Source organism: Canis lupus, chromosome 38 (genome assembly GCF_011100685.1).
Source record: "Canis lupus familiaris isolate Mischka breed German Shepherd chromosome 38, alternate assembly UU_Cfam_GSD_1.0, whole genome shotgun sequence".
NCBI lineage: Eukaryota > Metazoa > Chordata > Mammalia > Carnivora > Canidae > Canis > Canis lupus.
This window is the reverse complement of record NC_049259.1, coordinates 23491811-23513922: the sequence shown is the minus strand read 5'-3', so window position 1 is coordinate 23513922 and position 22112 is coordinate 23491811. Positions and strand designations below refer to the sequence as shown.

The 22112-nt window shown below is 46.6% G+C and overlaps 2 protein-coding genes across 2 annotated transcripts in view; one reads left to right on the top strand and one right to left on the bottom strand.

Annotated features, from left to right (window-relative positions):
* Positions 1 to 22112, bottom strand: part of OR10J5 (olfactory receptor 10J5) — a 188308-nt gene that overhangs the window by 38774 nt on the left and 127422 nt on the right. The window lies entirely within an intron of this gene.
* On the top strand, positions 10205 to 11134 carry OR10J8 (olfactory receptor family 10 subfamily J member 8). Its single transcript, NM_001389196.1, is given in 1 exon segment — positions 10205 to 11134. A coding segment is annotated over 1 exon segment (930 nt).

Here is a 22112-nt window from a genome sequence, read left to right as displayed (position 1 = left end):
AGAGTGATTCTCTGGAATATTCCTGAAAAAAATGTCAAAACCCGCAAAGCTTGACTATGCGCTGATACAGGATGGGTTAAGTAAATTATGTTGTATCCTTATTCTACAATGTGCAGCTGTTCAAATGAATGCATAGATCTTCACATGCTGATCTGTCAAGACATCTCAAGTGCATTGTTACATGAAAAAGTTTATAACCGTACACAGGATATAGTCCATTTGGATTACAAAAACACACGCTCAGGTATATGCCTAGAACATTTCTAAATTCTATTTAGTAGGTTTGGTTTTTGACTCAGCAGAGGTGAGCAATTTAGAAGCAACTTTCTATGTATATTAGATGAGCAAATGTGCAAATATATTGAAAATATGAACCAGCTTTCTTACTGCCGTAGACAGGACCCATAAATGCGGGAAGGGGCAAGAGCAGCGTACCTGTGAGATAGCCTGAGGTGCAGATACCATTATGAAATCATGGATTTTAAGATGTAGATGCGAAGGCAGACACCGAGACACACACCACTTTCTAGTTTTTTCACAGCGAGAGTCTAAAAGGAATCGCACAGCGATGGCAGTAGCTACACCTACCACCCAGATCCACTTTCTACCACAATCCTCCGCCGAAAGGTACTAGAGCTCCCTGCAGAAATAGCTGATTCCAGGGCCAACGCCGGCGAAATACAAGACAAACCTGGACCATCTTGTTGGGCTGGTGTATAAGGAGGTTATTAATGAATAACGGAGACAGGTCAGAGGAACAGAGCAGCCAGACGAAGGCAGTCCCCACTGCCCAATTCTGTGATGATCTGGACGTCAAGATAATGTTATAGCATCTGCCATTATCTAGTAGCACCTACACTATCTAAATCTGGTTGTATCTAAATAGAGGCCTTCCTTATATAGAACGCCAATCTAGAGCGGGAAAAACGGAGTTAGAAACTCATCAGTGGAGCCTAAAACTCCAGGGTGAGAGTCTGAGGAGGAACAGGATATCACTCTCACTAAGTCACCGTAAAGAAAGAGAAAACACTCTTCACAACAGAGAAGCCTGGTGGGCACCACCGTGGAGAAGACGTTATAGTGATGTGGGAACCAAAGGCACAAGAAAAATTACTGTATTTCCTTACTACTTACAGCCCATTGACAAGTCCTTGAGGCAGGAAAAGTGACCTTCCCGGAGGGACTCATCTGCTTGGATGCTGTTGCTTAGCTAAGGGCAAAAGGCGATCATAGCCTGAGCCCCGGGATCCTGTAAGTCTACTTTGACATATGAAAATTCCTTTGGAAAGAAACTTCCTCAACCTTCCCTCCAAGATACACGTTGGCAGTCATCCCCGGAGTATATGACCCCCCCATCCGAAGGGTGTCACTGAGTAAGGGACAGGCAGGGCTAGGGAGGGAGAGAGGGAGAGATGGGTAGGGGCTACGTGACCAGGCTCACAGAAATCCCAGGAATGCTGAGTGGCCCTGGGTGTCAGGGGTGGGGGTGGGGGGGGAAGTGTCTCTCTATGGCAGTCACCTGTGACCAACGAAGAATGACCCAACCCCAAAGAAGCAGCCATTAAAGATGGTATCACCAGTCCTCAGTCAAAACCAAGACGCCACCAGAATGGTAAGGCCACAAGCTCCCCGGTCAGTCCTAAATAAAAGACTGTGGGTGGAAAAAAAAAGAAAAAAAGACTGTGGGTGGGGGGCCCACATTCCCGTCGGGACCCCTCTCACTCCTGAGAGCTCTCTCTGTATCCCCGCTTCGTAAAACTCTATCGCTTTGCTCACTCTCCTTGGTCCGTGAGATTCATTCTTCAACCCTGCGAGACAAGACTCTCGCTCTCCTCTTCAATGGGTCACGTCGCTAATATTGGGACACACTGACATCTTGTGTCTCCCCGCAGGGCACACTGAGAATGATACAGCATCACTTGTGTGACATTCTTGTTAAAAACTCAATCTGAATTTAATCGCAAAAGGAGATTAAACAGAAGGATGAAGACAGACGAGAAAGAATTGAAAAGGAATCGGCGACAAATGTGAGGGAAAAACTAGGATTTCTAGCGCTCCTCAGGTGGACCCAAACTAAGACATTTTACAGACATACTTGGCCTGTGGTTTGTAAGAGTATCGAGGTGGAGAAACAGATGAAACGGAGGAACCGTTTCAGATGAAAAGGCTCGGACAACACAGGATAATGAAAAGCGATGGGTAATCTTGGCTGGGACCCTAGGCTGAGAAGCTTACACGATACAAAACATGGAGCAATTTTTGTACTAATTCTCAAGACTTAGAGAAGTTTGAAATTGTGTCTTTAAAAAGCATCTTAAAAAAAAGTGACAAAATTATTTGCTTTGAAGACATCTCTGCAGAAAAGGGTTCGCTCAGGAGGCCGTGGGTTGCTCAAGCCCCGCATCCTCCCGAGCCAGGCTCAGCTCCTCCTGAGCCAGGCTCAGGCTCCTGGCCAGCTCCCAGGAGAGGGTTCCGAGCCCCTGAATTATTCTGTTTGATAAACGTCTTGTATGTTGAGGCCTTGAGCCAACGATACCTGTCTGACCAGATCATTTATATTGACAACGTGATCTACGGTGAACCTGCTTTTGCCCCGAGGACCGGAGCCGGAGCACCGCAGCTGAGTGAGGCAGGCGTTGCAGGGCCGTGGGAGTGACCCCCAACAAGACCCCTGAGATCCCCTGGGGGACACCACCCTGCACTTGCTGCCGTGCACTGGCCCTGGACGTTCACACATGTCCCCGTGACCCCACCGGGAAAGGACACTTGGAAGCTGAAACGGGGTTTCTCCTGGACTTTTCGCCCCCGGCTCCTCCTCCTTCACTGGCTCGCATCGGCACCTCGCCACTGCAGTATATCCTAATCACAACCACAGCCATTTTTCTGCATCCGGGAAGTCCTTCCTGGACAATCGCCTAGTTTGATGGCGATCTTGAGGACCTCCAACAAAAGATTGAAGACGTTTCAGTATATGGAGAGACAGCCTGTATCAATCCATCCCCCTCGCGATGTTTGGATTTAGCCCAGTTCCAAACTTGACCTAAAATGTGATGAAGAAGCAAGGGTCCAACTACCTAGAAAGGAGGAGGAACTGATCTCTCTGATAAAGAAGATCATAAAGTTTTCACCTCTAAGACAGTGTGACCTTGTCCCAGGGAGTCAAACTGACCAACGGAGAAGAAAAGAGTCCCTCGGCTGACCCGTGTGTGCGCACGACAGGGAGGGATGGCAGATCGAATCAGAGGCCAGTGGAGAAAGGAGGCTCTCCAAACAAAAGTGCCAGGGTAATTGGTTGTCCATTTAAAAATAGAAAAATGCATTTAGACGTCTGTCTTAGCACGTATACGGCAATCAGGCTTAAATATGAGCAGGATGTTAATATGCTCAGAAGAGAGTCAGATCATTGCAACGTGAAGGTAAAAACGCAAGGAAGATGCAGAGAGCGTGAATGATGGAAGACGAGAATGATACACTTGACTACATTATGATCATTCTGTTCAGTAAAAAGCAGTTAAGAAAATGAAAAAACAGGGGCGCCTGGGTGGCTCGGTCGTGAACCTGGGGTCCGGGGATCCAGTGCCGTGTAGGGCTCCCTGCCCAGTGTGGGGAGCCTGGCTCTCCCTGTGCCCCCACCCCTGCTCATGCTCCCTTCTCCTCTACTAAATACAATCTTTTTTTTTTTTTTTAAAGATTGTATTTATTTATTCATGAGACACAGAGAGAGAGGCAGAGACACAGGCAGAGGGAGAAGCAGGGAGCCCAAAGCCAGGGTCATGCCCTGAGCCGAAGGCAGCCGCTCAACCGCCGAGCCACCCAGGCATCCCACTAATAAATAAAATTAAAAAAGAAAAGAAAGGAAAAGAAAAACCATCAGATGGCAGCGAATATTCCTATATTAAAGGGGTGGCACCCAGAGCTAAGAACCCGTCATGACAGAGCAAGGAAGACACGACCCAGTAGGAAAGGGGGCAGTGACAGGAACGAGGGTTCTGGGCCAGACCAATATTCATGGCTAAGAAACCTGGAAGAGACGCTCACCCCGTGAGGACTCGGGAAGCTCCCTCACCCCCACCCCTGGCAGCGACAGGTGCGCCGGGGACCCAGCCGTCCGCTGAGTGTGCCCACACCACCAGCCGCCCAGCGCATCTGGCCGTCGAGCTCCTGCCACGGGCCATGTGTCCCTCCCGCCGTGAGCTGGGGCCTCTCCTGAAGGGGAGACACCTTCGCTCAAGGGTGTGTGCGTGGAAATCCTGGGAACACGACACGTTAGAAGAACACGGATCTGGAAACTGGAAACCACCACGGTACCACCCCCTGGCCCGGGGCACGAGCTCGTGGACCCTTCCTAAGCAGCCGGGCGCTAAACCGCAGAGGCCTCAGCATCTTGGAAACGTGACTAAAGCTTTTCAAAGCGAATTCCAGTGAACTGTGTCCTACGGTATATGTTTTCCCGGAGCTCAGAAGTGGCTATAGACAAACAGCATGTCGCGTGAACGGACCTACGCAATCCAAGTCTGAAATCAGACCAAAAGCGACATGAGATTGGAAAAGCACAGGCCGGGGAGGGGCGGGCCGGGACAGCCGCTAGAGGCGAGCCAGGAGCTTCCAGATGCTTATGTTGTTCCGCTTCACAACTTGCATGATTTCATTTATTTATTTTTTTTAGATTTTACTTATTTATTCATGAGAGACAGAGAGAGAGAGGCAGAGACACAGGCAGAGTGAGAAGCAGGCTCCATGCAGGGAGCCCGCCGCGGGACTCGATCCCAGGTCTCCAGGGTCACGCCTGGGCCGAAGGCGGCGCTGAACTGCTGAGCCACCCACGCTGCCCAACTTGCATGATTTTAAATGCGGTGTTGAATATCTAAAAAGATAAAGATCTTAAAACAAAGATCACAGCGTGCCGGGGCCGCATGAGGCCACGAGAACCCCCACGGGCTCCTCGCCACGCGGCCTCGGTCGGACAGCCAAGGCGGAGCTTCACGAGTCGTGCCAAGACTGAGGCCCCGTCTGTGCCTCGCGGTCGTCGCCCAGCCTCTGAACGCATCGTGTCCCTTCGACGTTGGTACCACCCCAGGTCGCCAAGGTGGGATTCGGTGGGGATGGGAGACCTCCCGCCTGGGGAGGCGTGCACGTCCCCCGTCGTGCTCCAGGAATCCCCAGCACGCGAGCATTTCACACAGGACGTTAGGGTCCTGCAAACCCCGAAGTAGGAACGTCCGAAATCAGCCTGGTTTTAACCTCGTCTCCCTCTGAGTCTGGCCCGTCTCAGGCCGCCGGCTAAGTGGCTGGGGCAGATGGCTTGGGCACCAAGGGACGTCCCACCTGCCTCCCTGCCTGCGCAGCACCCCCGCCCTGGAGACCCAGCAGGCTTGGTGCGGCCCATGTGGGGACCAAGTCCCCGACCCGGTCACAGGGAATCATGCGGCTTCTGTCCCACTTGCCCCCCACGGCCTGCCCTTGGAGCCGGAGCACCGGGCAGGGAGGGGAAGCCCAGGCCACCTGCGGGGACCAGGTGGCAGCATTTCAGGTGCTTGCTTGGCATCACAGACTGGCTTGAGGGCGAGCCCCAGCTGGGCCGCAGCTATAGGGCACTGGTCCCCGCAAGGCCCATCCCCGCCGCCCGCCGCCCTGAGCCCGGAGCTCTGTGCTGTGCCACCGACCTGCATGCTGGATGGCCGAGCTCGGCACAGGCCCTGGCAGACGTGGCCGAGGACACCTGCCTGGGGCCAGGCCTCAGCCTCCCTGGAGGTGGCGCGGCCACCCCTTGAGACACCTGCTGGCCGCCAGCTGCTCAGCAGAGCCCTAACCGCGGCCCTTCCCCCTTTCTCAGTGATTCATAAACTCAGGATTTGGCCAGATTTCTTTTTTCACCCCTTGAAAGGTAAAAGGACACCTTCTCTACTGGAAAGTTAGGGTTACTAGAGCACCCTCCTCTAACGAGGCCTAATTTGGGGGCGGGGGAGCTCAGACTGTGCCGGCAGGAAGCTCCCCCTGCCCTGAAGGTGTGTTGGCAAAGGTGCCCTGCTGGTCTCTGGCCCAAGAGGCATGATGGTGGCTTCCATTTAGGGGAGGGAGGCCCCCCTCATGCCTCAAATCGATTTGTGTCTCCGGTGACTCCCAGGGTGACAATTTCTCTGTTCTCACTAGAGGGAAGGAGAAACCAGCAAGGTGACCCAGAAGCGAGAGACCACCTAATCCAAGCCAATCCTACTTGGACGCTGAACCAGCAAACGCTGTAAGGCAAATGAAGAAACCATTTGGCTACAAAAAAACAAGAGGAGAGGGTGAGATGCTAGCTTCATTGATGACAATTCAAAGAAAAATTTTGAGTTGCCTACAAAATTCTAGTTTGGCTCATCTTTCCTCTTAGGTCTCTGATACAGATAGGGATACGGGCAAATGGTAACCAACATTTTTTTTTTTTTTTTTGTATTTGCTATAAACTCCATGTTATACTCTTCTAAATTTAAAAAATGACAAGTTCAGTAGAGAAGGAAGTGGGAATAGAGAAAAATAAAATAAAAAAAAAATTAAAAAAAAAAAAAACCAGGGATGTTTTTCAGGTTTGTCAAGATATGAATATAGGCACTTCCTTTCTGCCGACTGTTGAAAAATTAACTCGGAAGGACTGACAAGGGTCTGTAGGTTAGATGGGTTAAGCACAGAGGCCACAGGCTGGGCAGCTCTGATGTCGCCACCGGGCCTACATAAAGGAACCAAAATCTTTTTTTTGTAATATTATATTTATTTATTCATGAAAGATACAGAGAGAGAGAGGCAGAGACACAGGCAGAGGGAGAAGCAGGCTCCATGCAGGGAGCCCGAAGCGGGACTGGATCCTGGGTCCCCAGGATCACCAGGGCTGCCCAGGAACCAAAATCTAAGCCTATAAATGCCTCAAGGTCATGAAATCAAGACACTAAGGAGAACCAATCACAAAGAGCCAAGTAGGCTTGACGCTACAGCCAGTTGCTCTGCCCTCACTTTGCTTCCACCTTTTCTCTAAAAGCATCTCTGCGAGCTCCTGCTGGGAGAGCACTCCTAACCACTCCCGTTCGGGGCTGCTGGACTGGATTTTTGCTCACATAAACCTAATGTTTTTAATATGTCTCAGTTTTTTTTTTTTTTAAGATTTTATTTATTTGAGAGAGAGAGAGAGGCAGAGACAGAGGCAGAGGGAGAAGCAGGCTCCCTGCAGGGAGCCAGACGTGGGACTCGATCCCGGGACTCCTGGGTCACGCCCTGGGCCGAAGGTGGCGCTAAACCGCTGAGCCACCGAGATGCCCACATCTCAGTTTTAGTTTCATAACATTAAACAAAAAATAGTGAGAATAAGATACTGTCAAGGAAAAGAAGTGCATGGGGTTGGGGCCCGGAGGCCAGCGTGGTGACAGGCCTGAGAGGCGCAGCCTGATGGTCCCTGAGGGGGAAATCCCAGCTCACGCAGTGGTCTCCCGGCCGTCTAGAGAGGTCTACTGAGCTTTGCTTTTCCACTTCTGAATCCCACGGGAGAGAAACGATAGCCAGATTTGACTGTTTAAGTTTAAGGAATAATTAAAACAAAACAACAACAAAAAAAAAACCCCTCACCACACCCCAGCTTCTGATACTGAGCAGGGTCCTTGACGACTGGGAAAACCGCACGGGTTCCTGGAATCCAAGCAGTGGCTCTTAGCTAGAGCTCACTTGGGCTTTGTAACCATGGTTTTCCAAGGCCCCACTGTATAAAAATAGAATATTTATTTAAAAAATAAAACCTGACAAATAAGCCGCTGCTGTTCCTACGTGCAGGGAAAGTGCTGTGCGGTTCCCAAAGCGCAGGCCCAGGTGACGTGGGAAACGAGCCCCACACATAACGAGGTCCCCTGGCACCGGCTGTCGGCTTCCTGCAGCCCTGGGTGCTCAGGGAAGGGCACCCAGAAACCTCGAGAGAGGGTTTTCAGAGAACTTACCCTGAGTGTTAAAAGCTCGTCCTCGAGCTGGAGGGAACGTCTACTGTCCCAGGAGTCCCCCGTGACTTTCCTACTAACCTCCGTCCCCGGACTGGCCCTGGGGCAGGTCCAAGGACCACATACATCCAGGTGCCTTTTCTCCACGACCATGATTAGGGAATACTTGTCACCCAGGGGCCACGTCTCTGGCCTCTCCTCCCATTTATCTGTGGACCCACAGATTTGCAGGAGGAAAAGTAAGCGAGCTTTCAAAGACGACTTCAAGGGTTTACAAAGGGTCACGGGAGGAACCACAACACATATATATGGGTTTTAAGGTTGTACAGGGCTGGGCTGAGAAGGGTTCCGGTGTCTAGAAATATTTGTTTTCCTCCTGGATGTGGCGTTTCCAAAGATGCCCTGCCAACCCTAAGGAATCAGGACTCCCCGGGACTGAAGGGCATCTTGACTACTAGGAAGTGGGGCCCCGGCACTGCTGAGCTGTGATTCCTGGGCCCCGTTCCCTGAACCAGTCACCGGCCCGAGCCACTGCCGCCGAAGCTTCACGGAGCAGCTTTACAGTCAGCCGCTGCGCACGGCGGGCGCCTCGACGCCAAACCACCCTCCTCCTATAGAAACGGTCCCTGAGACCCCACGTAAGTTTTTGGGGTTTTGTTTTTGTTTTTGTTTTTTTTTCAACGTCACAGCATTTTCTTCCATAACGTACTCTCAGGAGCGGAGGCGTTAGCCACGCCACTCCCTTACACCCTCCTGCAGATTCCCTTTACTAAAAGTGGCGTATTTCTGAAAAGCAGACTAATTTTAAAAGCGCTCAAAACGCTGACCTCTGCTACTTACCCCCTAGTACGCCATCCCGCAGTGGGGGTGACCTGCTTTACTTCCAGGCGAAATGGACCATTTAGGCAACACCGTCGTTTCTATTATTGAATTTATTTTTTTTGTAGCTCACCTGTTTACACGATTATGGGGTGGTTGGTAGTTGGGCAAAGGCTGTCAGAAGAACCGCACCACGTTTGGTGTGTTTTCCGCCCGGATGGTAATAGTGTCCTGCTTTCTTCCAGGGCCATAATTTCAAGGTTAGAGTTCATCCCCGTCCTGTGGCAGTTGGCTGCCGTCAGGTGCACAGATAGACGAGGACACGGGGTCTAAAGACACTCAGTCCTCCTCTTTAGGGGAAACCTCGCTGTGGCGCCCCACACTCCGCTTCCTAACGGCCACTCACTGGGCAGAGCACATGACCTGTAAGGACCCCGGCCCAGACCCCAGGCCCCACATGAAGCACGCCACAGTCGCAGAACAATGGGACCTGGCCCTGGCGCGTGTGATTCAGGGGTGCAGCTTTGGGCCATGAGGGCAACAACGGGAACAGGATTGCAGGACTCGGCTTCAAACCCTTTTTATTTTGTCCCCAGGCAATTCCGGGCCAGTTACTGCATCCGAAGACCACCAGGTATCCTTGTTGGCCCTGCTCCACCCGACGGCAACGACGTTAAGCACATACGAACGCACTGGGGTCACCAACACGCACAAGGCGCCGTCGACACTCTCGACACTCAAGAGTCGTCGGGCTGCTCTGTGCCACCGACCTGTGCAAGGATGAGGGTGAGGATGCCAGGTGCCGGGAGGTCGGGTGGGGGCGGCCAGACGATTCTAGAGGGCATCGTGGGCTTTGGGTGGCTCTGAACACTGACGGGTATGTAGGAAGAGGCTGGAGGCTGAGGGGAGCGGGACCAGCAGAACTGGAAGGGGAATGCGGCGCAGGTGCTGCACCTCAACCCTAGCTGCTCGGGAGCGAGCTGGTGGCCGCAGACCCTGGAGCTCCCTGCGCCCCAGCCCCCCGCACGACCGAACCTCGACGAAATTGACAATTTTCTGAATTTAATGGAAACATTTAAAACTTCGGTATCCTGTTCATATGAATGACTCGACAACGGTGTCATCACTACAGTCGTAGGAAGATGCGGGGCCTGGGCTGGAGACGGCGATTCCTCACCCAGGACAGGTCAGCCCCTGAGGGGAGGTGCTTACCGCCCTCGACTCGAAACGCCACGTCCTTTCTCTTAGTGAGAAAACAGTGTTTCCACTCTCTACGCCCCAAAGAAATGAACATGAATGCGAATTTAGATAAACGGAGACCCGGGCCGACGGACCACAAAAGCTTGGCCAGCCTGGCCGGGAGAAACCACCCGTCTATGTTCCTCACGTGATTTTTTTTCTTCCTTTCTTTCTTAGCTACTACCTATGACTTAATGGAGGGAAAGAATCACACTTTGGTGAGCGAGTTCACTTTCCAGGGCTTCTCGAGCTTCGGCGAGCACCAGCTCACCCTGTTCGTCGTGTTCCTTGTGCTCTACACCTTCACCCTGGCTGGCAACGTGGTCATCGTGACCGTCATTAGTGTTGACCGCCGCCTCCACACGCCCATGTACTTCTTCCTGAGCACGCTGTCTGTTTCGGAGACCGTGTACACCCTCGTCATTATACCCAAGATGCTCTGTAACCTCCTAGGCCTGAGTCAGCCCATCTCCTTGGCAGGCTGTGCCACCCAGATGTTCTTCTTCATCACCTTGGCCATCAACAACTGCTTCCTGCTCACGGCCATGGGCTACGACCGCTACGTGGCCATCTGCGACCCCTTGAGGTACGCAGTCATCATGAGCAAAGGAATATGCATCCAGTTGGTGGGGGGAGCCTGCAGCATTGGCCTGATCGTAGCCATGACACAGGTGCTGGCTGTGTTCAGGCTGCCCTTCTGTGCCACGAGGGTGGCCCACTTCTTCTGTGACATCCGACCCGTGATGAAGCTCTCCTGCATCGACACCACAGCCAATGAGATCCTGACTCTGATCATCAGTGTGCTGGTGATCCTGGTGCCCATGGGGCTGGTCTTCATCTCCTACGTCCTCATCATCTCCACCATCCTCAAGATCCCCTCTGCCCAGGGCCGGAAGAAGGCCTTTGCCACCTGCGCCTCCCACCTCACCGTGGTCATCGTCCACTACGGCTGCGCCTCCATCGCCTACCTCAAGCCCAAGTCGGAGAACTCCAGGGATGAGGACCAGCTGATCTCGGTGACCTACACGGTCATCACCCCGCTGCTGAACCCTGTGGTGTACACCCTGAGGAACAAGGAGGTCAAGGATGCTCTGCTCCGGGCCACTGGCAGGAAGCTTTCCTGATCAGATAGACCCGCTTCGATGAGGGTCCTATAAGATTCTCTAGAGCAGGAAAGCAGAGCAGTGCCCACAGTGCCACACAGGTGGGTGTGCACGGGATGAGATCAGGACAGAGGCTGGATTAGCCGGGGCAGGCTGCTCCGGGACAGGGCTAACATTTTAAATGCATTCTGTAACACTAGTTTTGGACACGTGGTTTCCCCACGCCCACTTACACAGGTTTAAGTCGTAGCGGAAGTACTTCCCTCATGGGCAATTCAAGCTCCCTGCATCCTAGACACCATAGTAAATGGATATCAGAGATCAGAGCATCTACCAATCCAGTAGGCTTAAATTCTGGATCTTTTCCCCTTTAGCTCCAGGTTGGCAATAGGGGAAAAAGGAAACCTGTTTCCCTGATCATGTCAGAGAAACATTCTCAGAAAGTGACTAAAATCCCTCCATGATCTAGTTAAAGCTGTAGTGGCAAATACATCACACTGGCATTTATGAGACCATACAAGAGACGCGTGGTGATACAATCTGTGAGTGACTGGCCCGTCAGGGAGAGATGGGCTTGCCTCGGGAGGGGCTTTCGTGGGGCAGAAAGAAGCAACAAGAGCAGGGGAATAAAGGAGAGAGTCCGCAGCAGGGAAGAGTGGGAGAGGGTCGGGAGGGTGTACGTGGTAAGGACAATGTGGTCATCCGTAACTTAGAGACAACCAAAGAGATTCTAGTCATCCATCCTCCCTACCATGACTTAAGACCCACCAGGCCCTGAACTAACGGGACATGGTTCGCTGGCCATCTCCACTTCCAGGACCCCTGCCCTCAGCGTGTCCTCCACTCCACACTGCCTTCCACCCCAACCACACCTAGTGACTGGTCCCTTCCCCTTTCCCATCCTCAGGCCCTTCTACTGCTTACGGCCCCTGGATGGAAACCTCTCATTGTGACTCATTTTGAAACCCCAAACCAAAGCTGCTCTCCTATGAGCCTTCTGATGAAGGAATCAGTCCACCCACTTCCTCCACCCCGCTATCCCCCACTCTTGCATTCACACGACACTACAGCAAACTTCCCCTTGGGGTCTTCACGGACACACATGTGAACTGGGCAGTGCCGCGGGGCTTTAGTGCAGAGCGGCACCTGCTGGGTCACGTCTCATTTGTACCCAGAGATATGGTCCTCACAGGCTGTGCTCTCCTCGAGGTTCATTTAAAAAGTAGGGCTGTGTCTAAGTATCTCTGAAATAGCTCATTATGGTTCACTCTTACATAGATTCAACTACGGGCTTTATTTTTTAAAAGATTTATGGTGAAATCCAAGAGAACCCAAAATAAAGGTACCCTGCACTTTTACTAAGTAAATAAAAATTTTATTCTGGACTAGTTACCAAAACGTGCCTTTGTCCGTTTGACCTTCTCAACAGAAAATCTGCATCTGCCAACTTAGCTATGTCAAAAGTCAGGTAGTGCTTTTTGGAGGTTGGCTGAGTGACGGGAATGGAACATAAGTAGTGGAAGAAAGAGACTCCATCTGGGTCCTGCCGAACTTCTTACCATCTACATTTGGATGAATTATTTAGCTTCCCTAAGACACAGTTTCCTTATCTATAAAACATATCCAAAGTTTGTGACAGACACGTGAGACAAGAAACGTGAAAATCCTTTGCAAGTGACGAAACAAATTCTTTAGATTTCTATTAGAGTAAGAACAAAGCAACGTCATCTCCATAAACTTCCAGTCATATCATAACAAACCCAGAGTCCAACCCCATCCACCTGAGGCAGCCACTGCCCTCAGAGATTTCCAGGCTGCTCTTCCGGCTTCCAGCCATCCCTCCGGTTTCTACGCGTGGCTCAGGGTCTCTTTCCTTGGATGGTCTGGAGGGTCAGGACGGCAAGGTGGCTTCTGGAGGATCCTCCAGGCACAGTGTGGTCACGAATCTGAAACAGTGCCTCGAGGAGCACCAGGTGCCAGAAAGCGGGTGCTGTAGTTGGCTTCCCCAGCCCCAGGCCACCACCCTTCGCTTCTCAACTGCTTTCTTTCCTTAAGAGCATAAAATCATAAGATGCTTGAGTTTAAGACACACTTTTACTCCTCCCCAGCTGAGGATCTCTAAGGAAGTGACTGAGTCTTTCCTGTTCTACGAAATGGGGTTTACCAACATCTCCTCTGTCTTTCCCATTTGGCTGTCGTAAGAATCAACTAGACTGAAGACGGTAGAAATTGCTGCGGTAACCACAAAAAAGTGTTAAGATAGCATATTATCATCATGATCTCTAGATTCTTACCTCTCCAGTTTCTCCTGACCATTTTTATATTATTTCGCCAATTGTTGACTCCTACCTTTCTCCCACAGTTGCTTGCACTCTATCGCTATTGCACTAAGGTCACATAGGCGCGGTGCCTTGCAAAAAAAAACAAAAAAAAAATCCCCATGCCTCGCATCACTGTATCTTTTGTTAGCAATTCCAGCACTTACTGCCTACCCTCCTGCTCAGTAACAAGCACCTGCCCTCTTTCTAGTACCGTGATTTCAAATTCTTCACCATGACCCACAGCCCTCGGTAAGGAATGCATGGTCTAATGTAACGCAGTGTGCATGCATACATCTACAAGCTGAAAGAGTTCACAGAATACTATTTATCCTTACTACTTGCAATGCATTCTGATGCTTTTCATTCTAGTCTGTTCTAGTTTGGTTTGTTTTTGTTTTTTTATGTATCAGAGAGAGAAAGAGAACGCACACAGGGGGAACAGCAGGAGCAGAGATGTAGGGTGAAGGAATCCCAACCAGACTCCACGCCGAGCACCCGACGTGGGGCTCGATCCCAGGACCCTGAGATCTCGACCTGAGCCAAAACCAAGAGTCAGATGTTCAACCGACTGAGCCACCCAGGTGCCCCCAGTCTCTTCTGTTCTAATTCATTTTAGTCAAATGATGTTAATGTACAGAGGTGCAGATACGACGTATGTTGGCCAAATACTCAACAGCTGAAAGTTCAAGTACTCAACTGAGGCTAATGCTGAAGCCTAATACCATCAGACTAGGTTTCTGGGCTACTGAAATGAAAATCTTACTGATATTGAACATCCGGTATTCGTATTTAAACACCAGACATTCCAAGGAGGGATACTTACTCTTCACTGTAGATGCTGGGTTGCTGCCGTGGTCACACGCCTGGGACACCAGGTGGGTGTGCTCACTCCTCACGTGAGACACAGAGACTGGCAGAGAACAAAATCATCTTGAGGGATACACCTCACTTTTCTCTAACGCTTTCTTCTATTCATATTCTTCATTAAATATGGATTAAAAATAATTTATCCTGAAGAGGGTAATCGATGAGCGTGGTGGCAAAATTAAAATCAAGCTGTAAATTAAGGACTTAAATAGAATTAAAAAGCTAAAACTATAGGGCTTCACAATTGTTTTATTTAAAATCATGAATACAGGCCGCCTGGGTGGCTCAGTGGTTTAGCGCCGCCTTCGGCCTGGGGTGTGATCCTGGGAACCCGGGATTGAGTCCCATGTCATGCTTCCCTTTTTTTAAAAAAAAAATTATTTATTTATTCATGAGAGAGAGAGAGAGAGAGAGAGGCAGAGACACAGGCAGAGGGAGATGCAGGCTCCATGCAGGGAGCCCGATGTGGGATTTGACATGGGATTTGAGCCACCCAGGCTGCCCCCATGTCATGCTTCCTGCATGGAGCCTGCGTCTCCCTCTGCCTATGTCTCTGCCTTTCTCATGAATAAATAAATAAAATATAAAATAAAATAAAATAAAATAAAATCATGAATACAGAACACCAGATAATTTTACAAAGACTAGAATTCTGACACCTAATTTCCATCATTCTGCTTTGTATATTTAAATTGTCTAAGTATTTATTGGCTTTACAACATATAACATTCTTTCCAAAACTAAAAATCAACATACAACCCTCGATAGTTATCTGAAATGTGATTTTCCCAAAACTCTTAAATTTGTCCCCAAAATCAACAATTCCCAATCGTCAATTGCTCATGCATTTTACTTTTGAAGTAATAAATGTAATGTATACCTCAACTGATTGAATTTTAACATGTAAAACATATAAAGCTATTTTGATCTAAAGCCACAGAATGATTAACTATATTTGAAAATGCATATTTGGATTTTTTTTAAAGCCAGTGGCTTGCTTTGTCCAGATTCCTGATGCTGTCAGCCAGATTGGAGGTGACCGTGTATGCTATCATGTGATGATTATTCTCCTCCAAGCTCGGAGTTGCCCCAAAAATGGTATACAACATTTTTAGCTATTGACTTTGCAAAGACTAAAGACCAAGGTAGAAAGAAATAGTAGACTCTGACTAAATGCCAAAAGCAAGGTCAAACTTGGATGTGCTCCTGGGGTTACCCTCTAAAGTTAGGGTGATGCCACAACAGGGTGCTACACACGTGAGCACCTCCATGCTGGCCAGGATGAGCATCTGAGAGGGAGGCCACCTGTTTTTGTCTTTTTTAAATTCTGAAACAGTGACATATTAATTGGCATTTATCTGATTACAAAAGCAATACTCTCACTCTTGAAAAAAAAAAAAGCTTCAAAAATTATAAAGAAAATGGAACCTCTGTCTCTGATGTTCACTCTGGAATAATGAATGCATAGAGCATGTTTCCTCCCCACACTCAGCAGCCCCACCCCTACCAAACCCTAGAAGGGAAAAAACTTTGAAGTAGGATCCTATAGCCAGTGCTTAGAAACAGAAATACATTTTTTAGCGGGCTACAAAATACATGGCATGACCTAGAGACGCAGAAGAAATGTGATCAACTGGATGAGGTACCTCGGAGGCAGTGGGAATCAGAAGGGAAGCCCAGAACAAAAGCCACTTCATACCAGAGGTGGAAGAGAACCAGATCGATGGGAAATGGCAGGATAAAGAAATATAGGGTAGTAGCCCAGAAAAAAAGCTGCCCTCCCCCTCATTTCTTGCTCCCAACAGAAGAGTATTGGTGGCTTCCAGACAGAAGCAATCCCTGGAGAGAAAGCGACAACTAGCAACACAGGGGTCCGGCTGTAACAGATCGAGGAAACAGGACATGAATATAGGATGAAGCAAATACGTACCAGAAGTCTTGAGCTCAATAGTAGCAATATTTTCTTTGTAAAATAATTATAAGAAAATTAACTCACTTCTCTTACTCAATGTGAAGCTATACATACTGGTTAACACTAGTCATTACTTAAAACAAAGTTATAGGTATTCTGTTAAATATAATTGAAGGGGAGAAGGGTGCCTGGGTGGCCCAGCTGCTTGAGCCTTGACTCTTGGTTTTGACTCTAGGTTGTGATCCCAGGGCCATGAGATCGAGCCCTGTGCTGGGCTCTGTGCTCAGCAGTCTGCTAGTCTGCTCCCTCTCTCCCTCTCGGACCCTCCCCACCCCCCCACTTGCATACTCACTCTCTAAAATACATCATCTCAAAATTAAAAAATATAATTGGAGGGTAGAGAGAATGTCGATGAAACACAAACTTTTACATAGGAATTATTTGTGGCTTTTCCCTAAAACCTGACTAAATTTCAGTTCAGAACAGGCTCACATTCACAGCCAAGAAACAGGGAGATGACAGCGGGCATGTGCAGCAAAATCATGGAATCTGGAAAGGAGATTAATACGTGGTCACTGTCCTCCGTGTGACTTAGCACAGAGATCACAGATGTGGAAGGTGCCTGAGGCAGAAGAAACACCAGAAACACTGATTTCTTGCCCAGAATGCCAGAAGCGCTCTTGAAGGGGAGAGAGCAAGTCTTTCTGGACCTAAGAGTGTACAATTAGTTTGGTAAAACACCGTTGAAAATATTTAATATTTATATAGCCAGAGCCTCTCCCCTACCTGCTCAGAAGGCCGGAGGGTGGCTTTCTGGGGACACTGACAGAGATGAGGTAGGCTGGGGGGCCGGGGGAGGTTGGTACAGTATTTTTTAAAAGGTAAGGAAGATGTAAAGAACATTAACAAGACTTACAGGACACTGATGATAAGGCTTACAGCTCCCAATCAGGAAAATGAAGGGTTGTCCCCTGGAGAACTTGACATTCCATGAACAACGACCAACAGATAAGGAAAGTTCAGTGTCCTACGTTAGAAGAATAAGCTTATAAGAGAGCCAGCTTTGCCACATCACTCAGCTCTATCCCCCTAGAAAGTAAAGCCCTCTGCCGAACATACCCCAGCCCTTTACGCAACACAGTTTCCAAATAGCGTGTTGGTGTATTAGTCACATTACAAAGGACAAGGATCCCCAAGCTTTTGGGAATAACATGAAAACAGGTATCATCTAATAAACAGGTAACAGAAGAACATGGAAGAAGCAGATACAGGGCAGGGAGTGGATTAAAGTCTTTCTAAAGATACATACTCAACATTTTCAGAAGGACATGACAAGACACTGTATTGGTGAAATAAAAGCCGTTCTGTATAAAAGGCATGTCCTGGGAAGCAGAAAGAGCTTTTTTACAGATTAAAAATACATTACCTGAAATAAAAAATTAAATAGGAGAGTTGCAGGAGAAATTTGATGAAATGTCTTGAATAGCAGAACAAAATGACAAACAGGAGTGAACTAAGGGGCCGACAAATGAATACCGAAAATAAATAGAAGATGTTTAATATTTGACTAGGATAGACTCCAAAAATAAGTAGAAAGGGTTAAATTTTCAAAGAAATGGTAAAAGAGAATTTCAAAGAGCAAAAGGACATGAGTTTCCAGACCAACTGTCTCCCACAACCAAAGCAGTCATGACACATGCAAAATGCACCTTCATCGAGTTTCTAAAAACCATGTTACAAAGGTGACCTTACAGATTTTAAGATTGAAAAAACCCCAAATGTAGTAATAAGCAATGAACAGATCAAGAATCAAAATGGCCTTGGACTTTACACTAGAAGCTGGAAGACAATGAAATAATGGCTTAACATTTTTAAGAGCAAATTAGTCCTGTTCACCTTAGAAATAGAAACTGCCAGTTATTTTACCATGGAGAGATGGGTTTATTTGAGAATAAGAGAATTGCAGTCTGGGACAAACAAGCTGCAGCACAACCGTAAGCAAGTCTGGGGAACAAAGGACAAGCACTTTTTTTAAGGAGAAAAGGGGGGAGTTGTGAAGGTTGTTCTGAACAGCAAGTCCATTGGAGGAAACTAGGAATTCTGAATGTGGTGGCTTCTCATGGGCTGAGCCATTGCTTGGGGGGATGAGCAGCACCTCGTCCTCCTCCTACAGTAGTAGAGTGGTCCATGTTCAAGGTAAAGTCCATGTAAGGTCAAGTCCCTCTCTTCCTGCTGGGTCTCAAGTCAATGAGGAGTGGTAGGGCTGCCCACACCCCTTCCCAAACCTCTCAATTCCATTTGTGAGGCTTCCCATTACTAATTTTTGTGTCTTAAACTAGAAACATAAATTCAGCAAATTATCAATCATGTGTGAGAGTAAAATAACATTTTCCAACATGTAAAATCTCAGCATTTTGCCCCTATCTCCTCTTTCTCGGGAAGCCATTAAAATGAGGGTGTACACCATTAAGAAAGATAAAGGATCTTTCCTTTATCTAGATAAAGATAAAGGAGATAGTGAATCCAGAAGAGGAGAGATGGAAGAGGATCCCCAGTTTGGAACTAAAGTGTCACATCCATAGCCTTCCAATCAGCGAAGGAGCAACTGAGCAAAACCAGAGAAAGGCAGAGGGTTCTTGGTCAACTGGCTCTGTGAAAAGAAAAAGACAGGAAAATTAACAGATGCCTGACATTACAGACCATAGAGAGGTTAAAAACAAACAAACAAACAAACAAACAAACAAACAAAAAAAAACGCTTAGCCCTCTTGGTCAAGAGATACGTAATTATAGTGTATGATGGATCAGTTGTGAATATTATTCATGTAATCATTATTATTGAAACAGAAAATAGTGACAACCAAAATTAGAATGTACACATATTTTGAGAAAGAGGAAAGAGGAAATGTGTGAGTTAGGAACTAAAGATGAAAACAGGTAAAGTAACTAAAAATAGTGTGATGGTTAATGTTATGTGTCAGTTTGGCTGACACATTGGCCGGGCCACATTGCTGAGATACTTGCTCAAGCATCAATCTGGTTGATGTTGAGAGTGTTTTTAAGGGAGACTAACATTTAAATTGGTGGGATTTGAAAATATGGGAAGAGCCCAGATGTTCATCAACAGATGAATGGATAAAGAAGATGTGGGGTGTGTGTGTGTGTGTGTGTGTGTGTGATGGAATATTACTCAGTCACCAAAAAGAATAAAATCTTGCCATTTGCAATGACATGGGTGAAACTAGAGGATATTATACTGAGCAAAATAGGTCAGAAAAAGACAAATATGATTTCAGTCACATGTGGAATTTAAGAAACAAAACACAGGATCATAGGGAAAGGGAGAGAAGAATAAAATTAGACAAAAATCAAAGAAGGAGACAAACCATAAGACACTCTTAACTCTAGAAGATAAACTGAGGGTCACTGTGGGGGGAGGTGGTGGGGGAAATGGGGTAACTGGGTGGTGGGCATGAAGCAGGACATGTGATGGGATGAACACTGGGTATTATATGCAACTGATGAATCACTGAACTCTCGGTCTGGAACTAATAATGCACTATATGATAATTAATGGATTTTAAATAAATTTTTTAAAAATGAACTAAAATAAATCAGTGAGCTTTGAGTAGGGAAGATTTCCTCTGTAATGTGGGTGAGCCAGGTGAAGGCATGAGTAGACAAAAAACAAACTAACTAACTAACCTACCATGAGGAGTAGAACTCAGCAGCCAGTCGCCTTCAGACTGGAGCTACAGTACCGGCTCTGCTCTGGGCCTCCTGCCTGGTGGGCCACCTGGAAGACCTGAGATGTGTCCACCTTCATAATTGTGGGAATCAGCTCGTGAAAATAAGTATTCATCTCCTCTCTGTTTCTCTCTCATACACACATATATAAAATAGACATATGCAACTGATGAATACGTGACTCTACATCTGAAACGAATGCTGTACTCTATGTTTGCTAATGAATTTTTTTTTTTTTAATTTTTTTTTTTTTAACTTTTATTTATTTATGATAGTCACAGAGAGAGAGAGAGAGGCAGAGACACAGGCAGAGGGAGAAGCAGGCTCCATGCACTGGGAGCCCGACGTAGGATTCGATCCCGGGTCTCCAGGATCGTGCCCCGGGCCAAAGGCAGGTGCCAAACCGCTGCGCCACCCAGGGATCCCGCTAATGAATTTAATTAAAAAACACACACAGACATACATATTCAATTGACTTAGTTTTTCTGAAGCCACCAAATACAGGTAGCCTCTAGAGAAAAGAAAAAGGGAGGAAGGGAGACAGTAGAGAATCATTTCCTTATATATATATAAATAAATAAGTATAAATATATATATATATACACACATTACACACACATATATGTGTACATATATTTCAGAAATATTTGCATTTTAATGTTTATTATTTATTATGTGCTCTATTTCTAAAAAAATGAAAATGTTAAAAAAAAGTTAAGGGTAATCATTAGGTAAATAGCTAGACAATGCAAAACTTTCACACCAGGGTAGACCATGTAAAATAGACCATATAAAAACTGATTAGATGCTGAGAAAAGGGGGAAATAAGGAGAAACATGGTAAAAGGAAAACCCAAAATAAGAATAAGCTTCCTATAAGAATTATATAAATATTAGTTGAACTAAAATTCATCAAGGAGAAAAAGACACTAAAATGAACAGAGGTAAATGTAGTTCACAAAGAACTATATTGAAAGAACAATTCACCAAAAATGCGTAGCGGCCAACACTGGTACGGACCTAACAGCCAAGCTTCAAAATATATCAGGCAAACACTAACAAAACCACAAGGAGAAACCAGGATTGTAAAGTCACTGAAGAGACATTTTCAAAAGACTGGCAAAGCAGACAAAGTGTGAGAAAATACAGAAGTTTATGAAGACTGAGAAAAAACACAATTAAAAAAAAAATTATTATAGTCAATTTTATCAATTTTAAATTCTTTTCATATACATGCAATTTTTGACAAAAATCTGACCACGCTCTTTACCCCAAAGAGATCTCTGTGAGTTTCAACAGATGCATATAGCTTTCACAACCCAGGCAGTAAATTTAAAAAGGCAGCCACAAAAGTTGGCCACTCCTCCCTTGCTAGCCCTTTCCGAAAACCATCCCTACATCTGCGAATATAAAAATATATTTTGAAAAAAAAAAAACATAAGCGAAAGAGGAAATAAAAATGTTGTTAAAAATTAGAAACTATTTGAAATTAAAAGATAAAAATGAAGACTACTAAAACCAGAGCAGTATATTAAAATATAAATTTTGAATTTGTATCATAAATCTGTATCATAAATCCACTTCTTAGAAAAACAAAAGTAAACTAAGTGTTTAATTCAAGAATGCAGAAAAAAATGTGTTTATATAAATGAAGGCAAAGATAAATAAAAAATAGTTAGAATTTAAAGAATTAAGTAAAAATCGCAATATAAATGAAATCTTGAAAATATTAAAGTTTTAGTAGGTGCCATTGAGAACCGATGAAAGAAAAACCATCTAACAGAATAAAAATCACAAACAGAATAAAGACCTAACTAGTGATATAATAAAACTTAAAATTATAATAGCAATAAATACTTTAGGTCAATTTGAACACAGACCAAGTGTACAATTTTAATAAAATGTTAATTTATATTAATGGGCTGAGAATAATTAGAAGATGAACAGAGCAACAATAGTGAAGAAAAATGAAAATGACAGACAAAATGTAGTTTTCAATCCTCATTCAACATAAAGACATGAAACCAAACCTTTAAGCTATGCACGTTCTTTCAGATTTTAAAAATAGGAGAATCTCAAATCATGAGGCCACTAGTCTGAAAAACTTTATGTCCAACCAGAAACAGGTAGTTAAAAATACAAAATTAAACACCA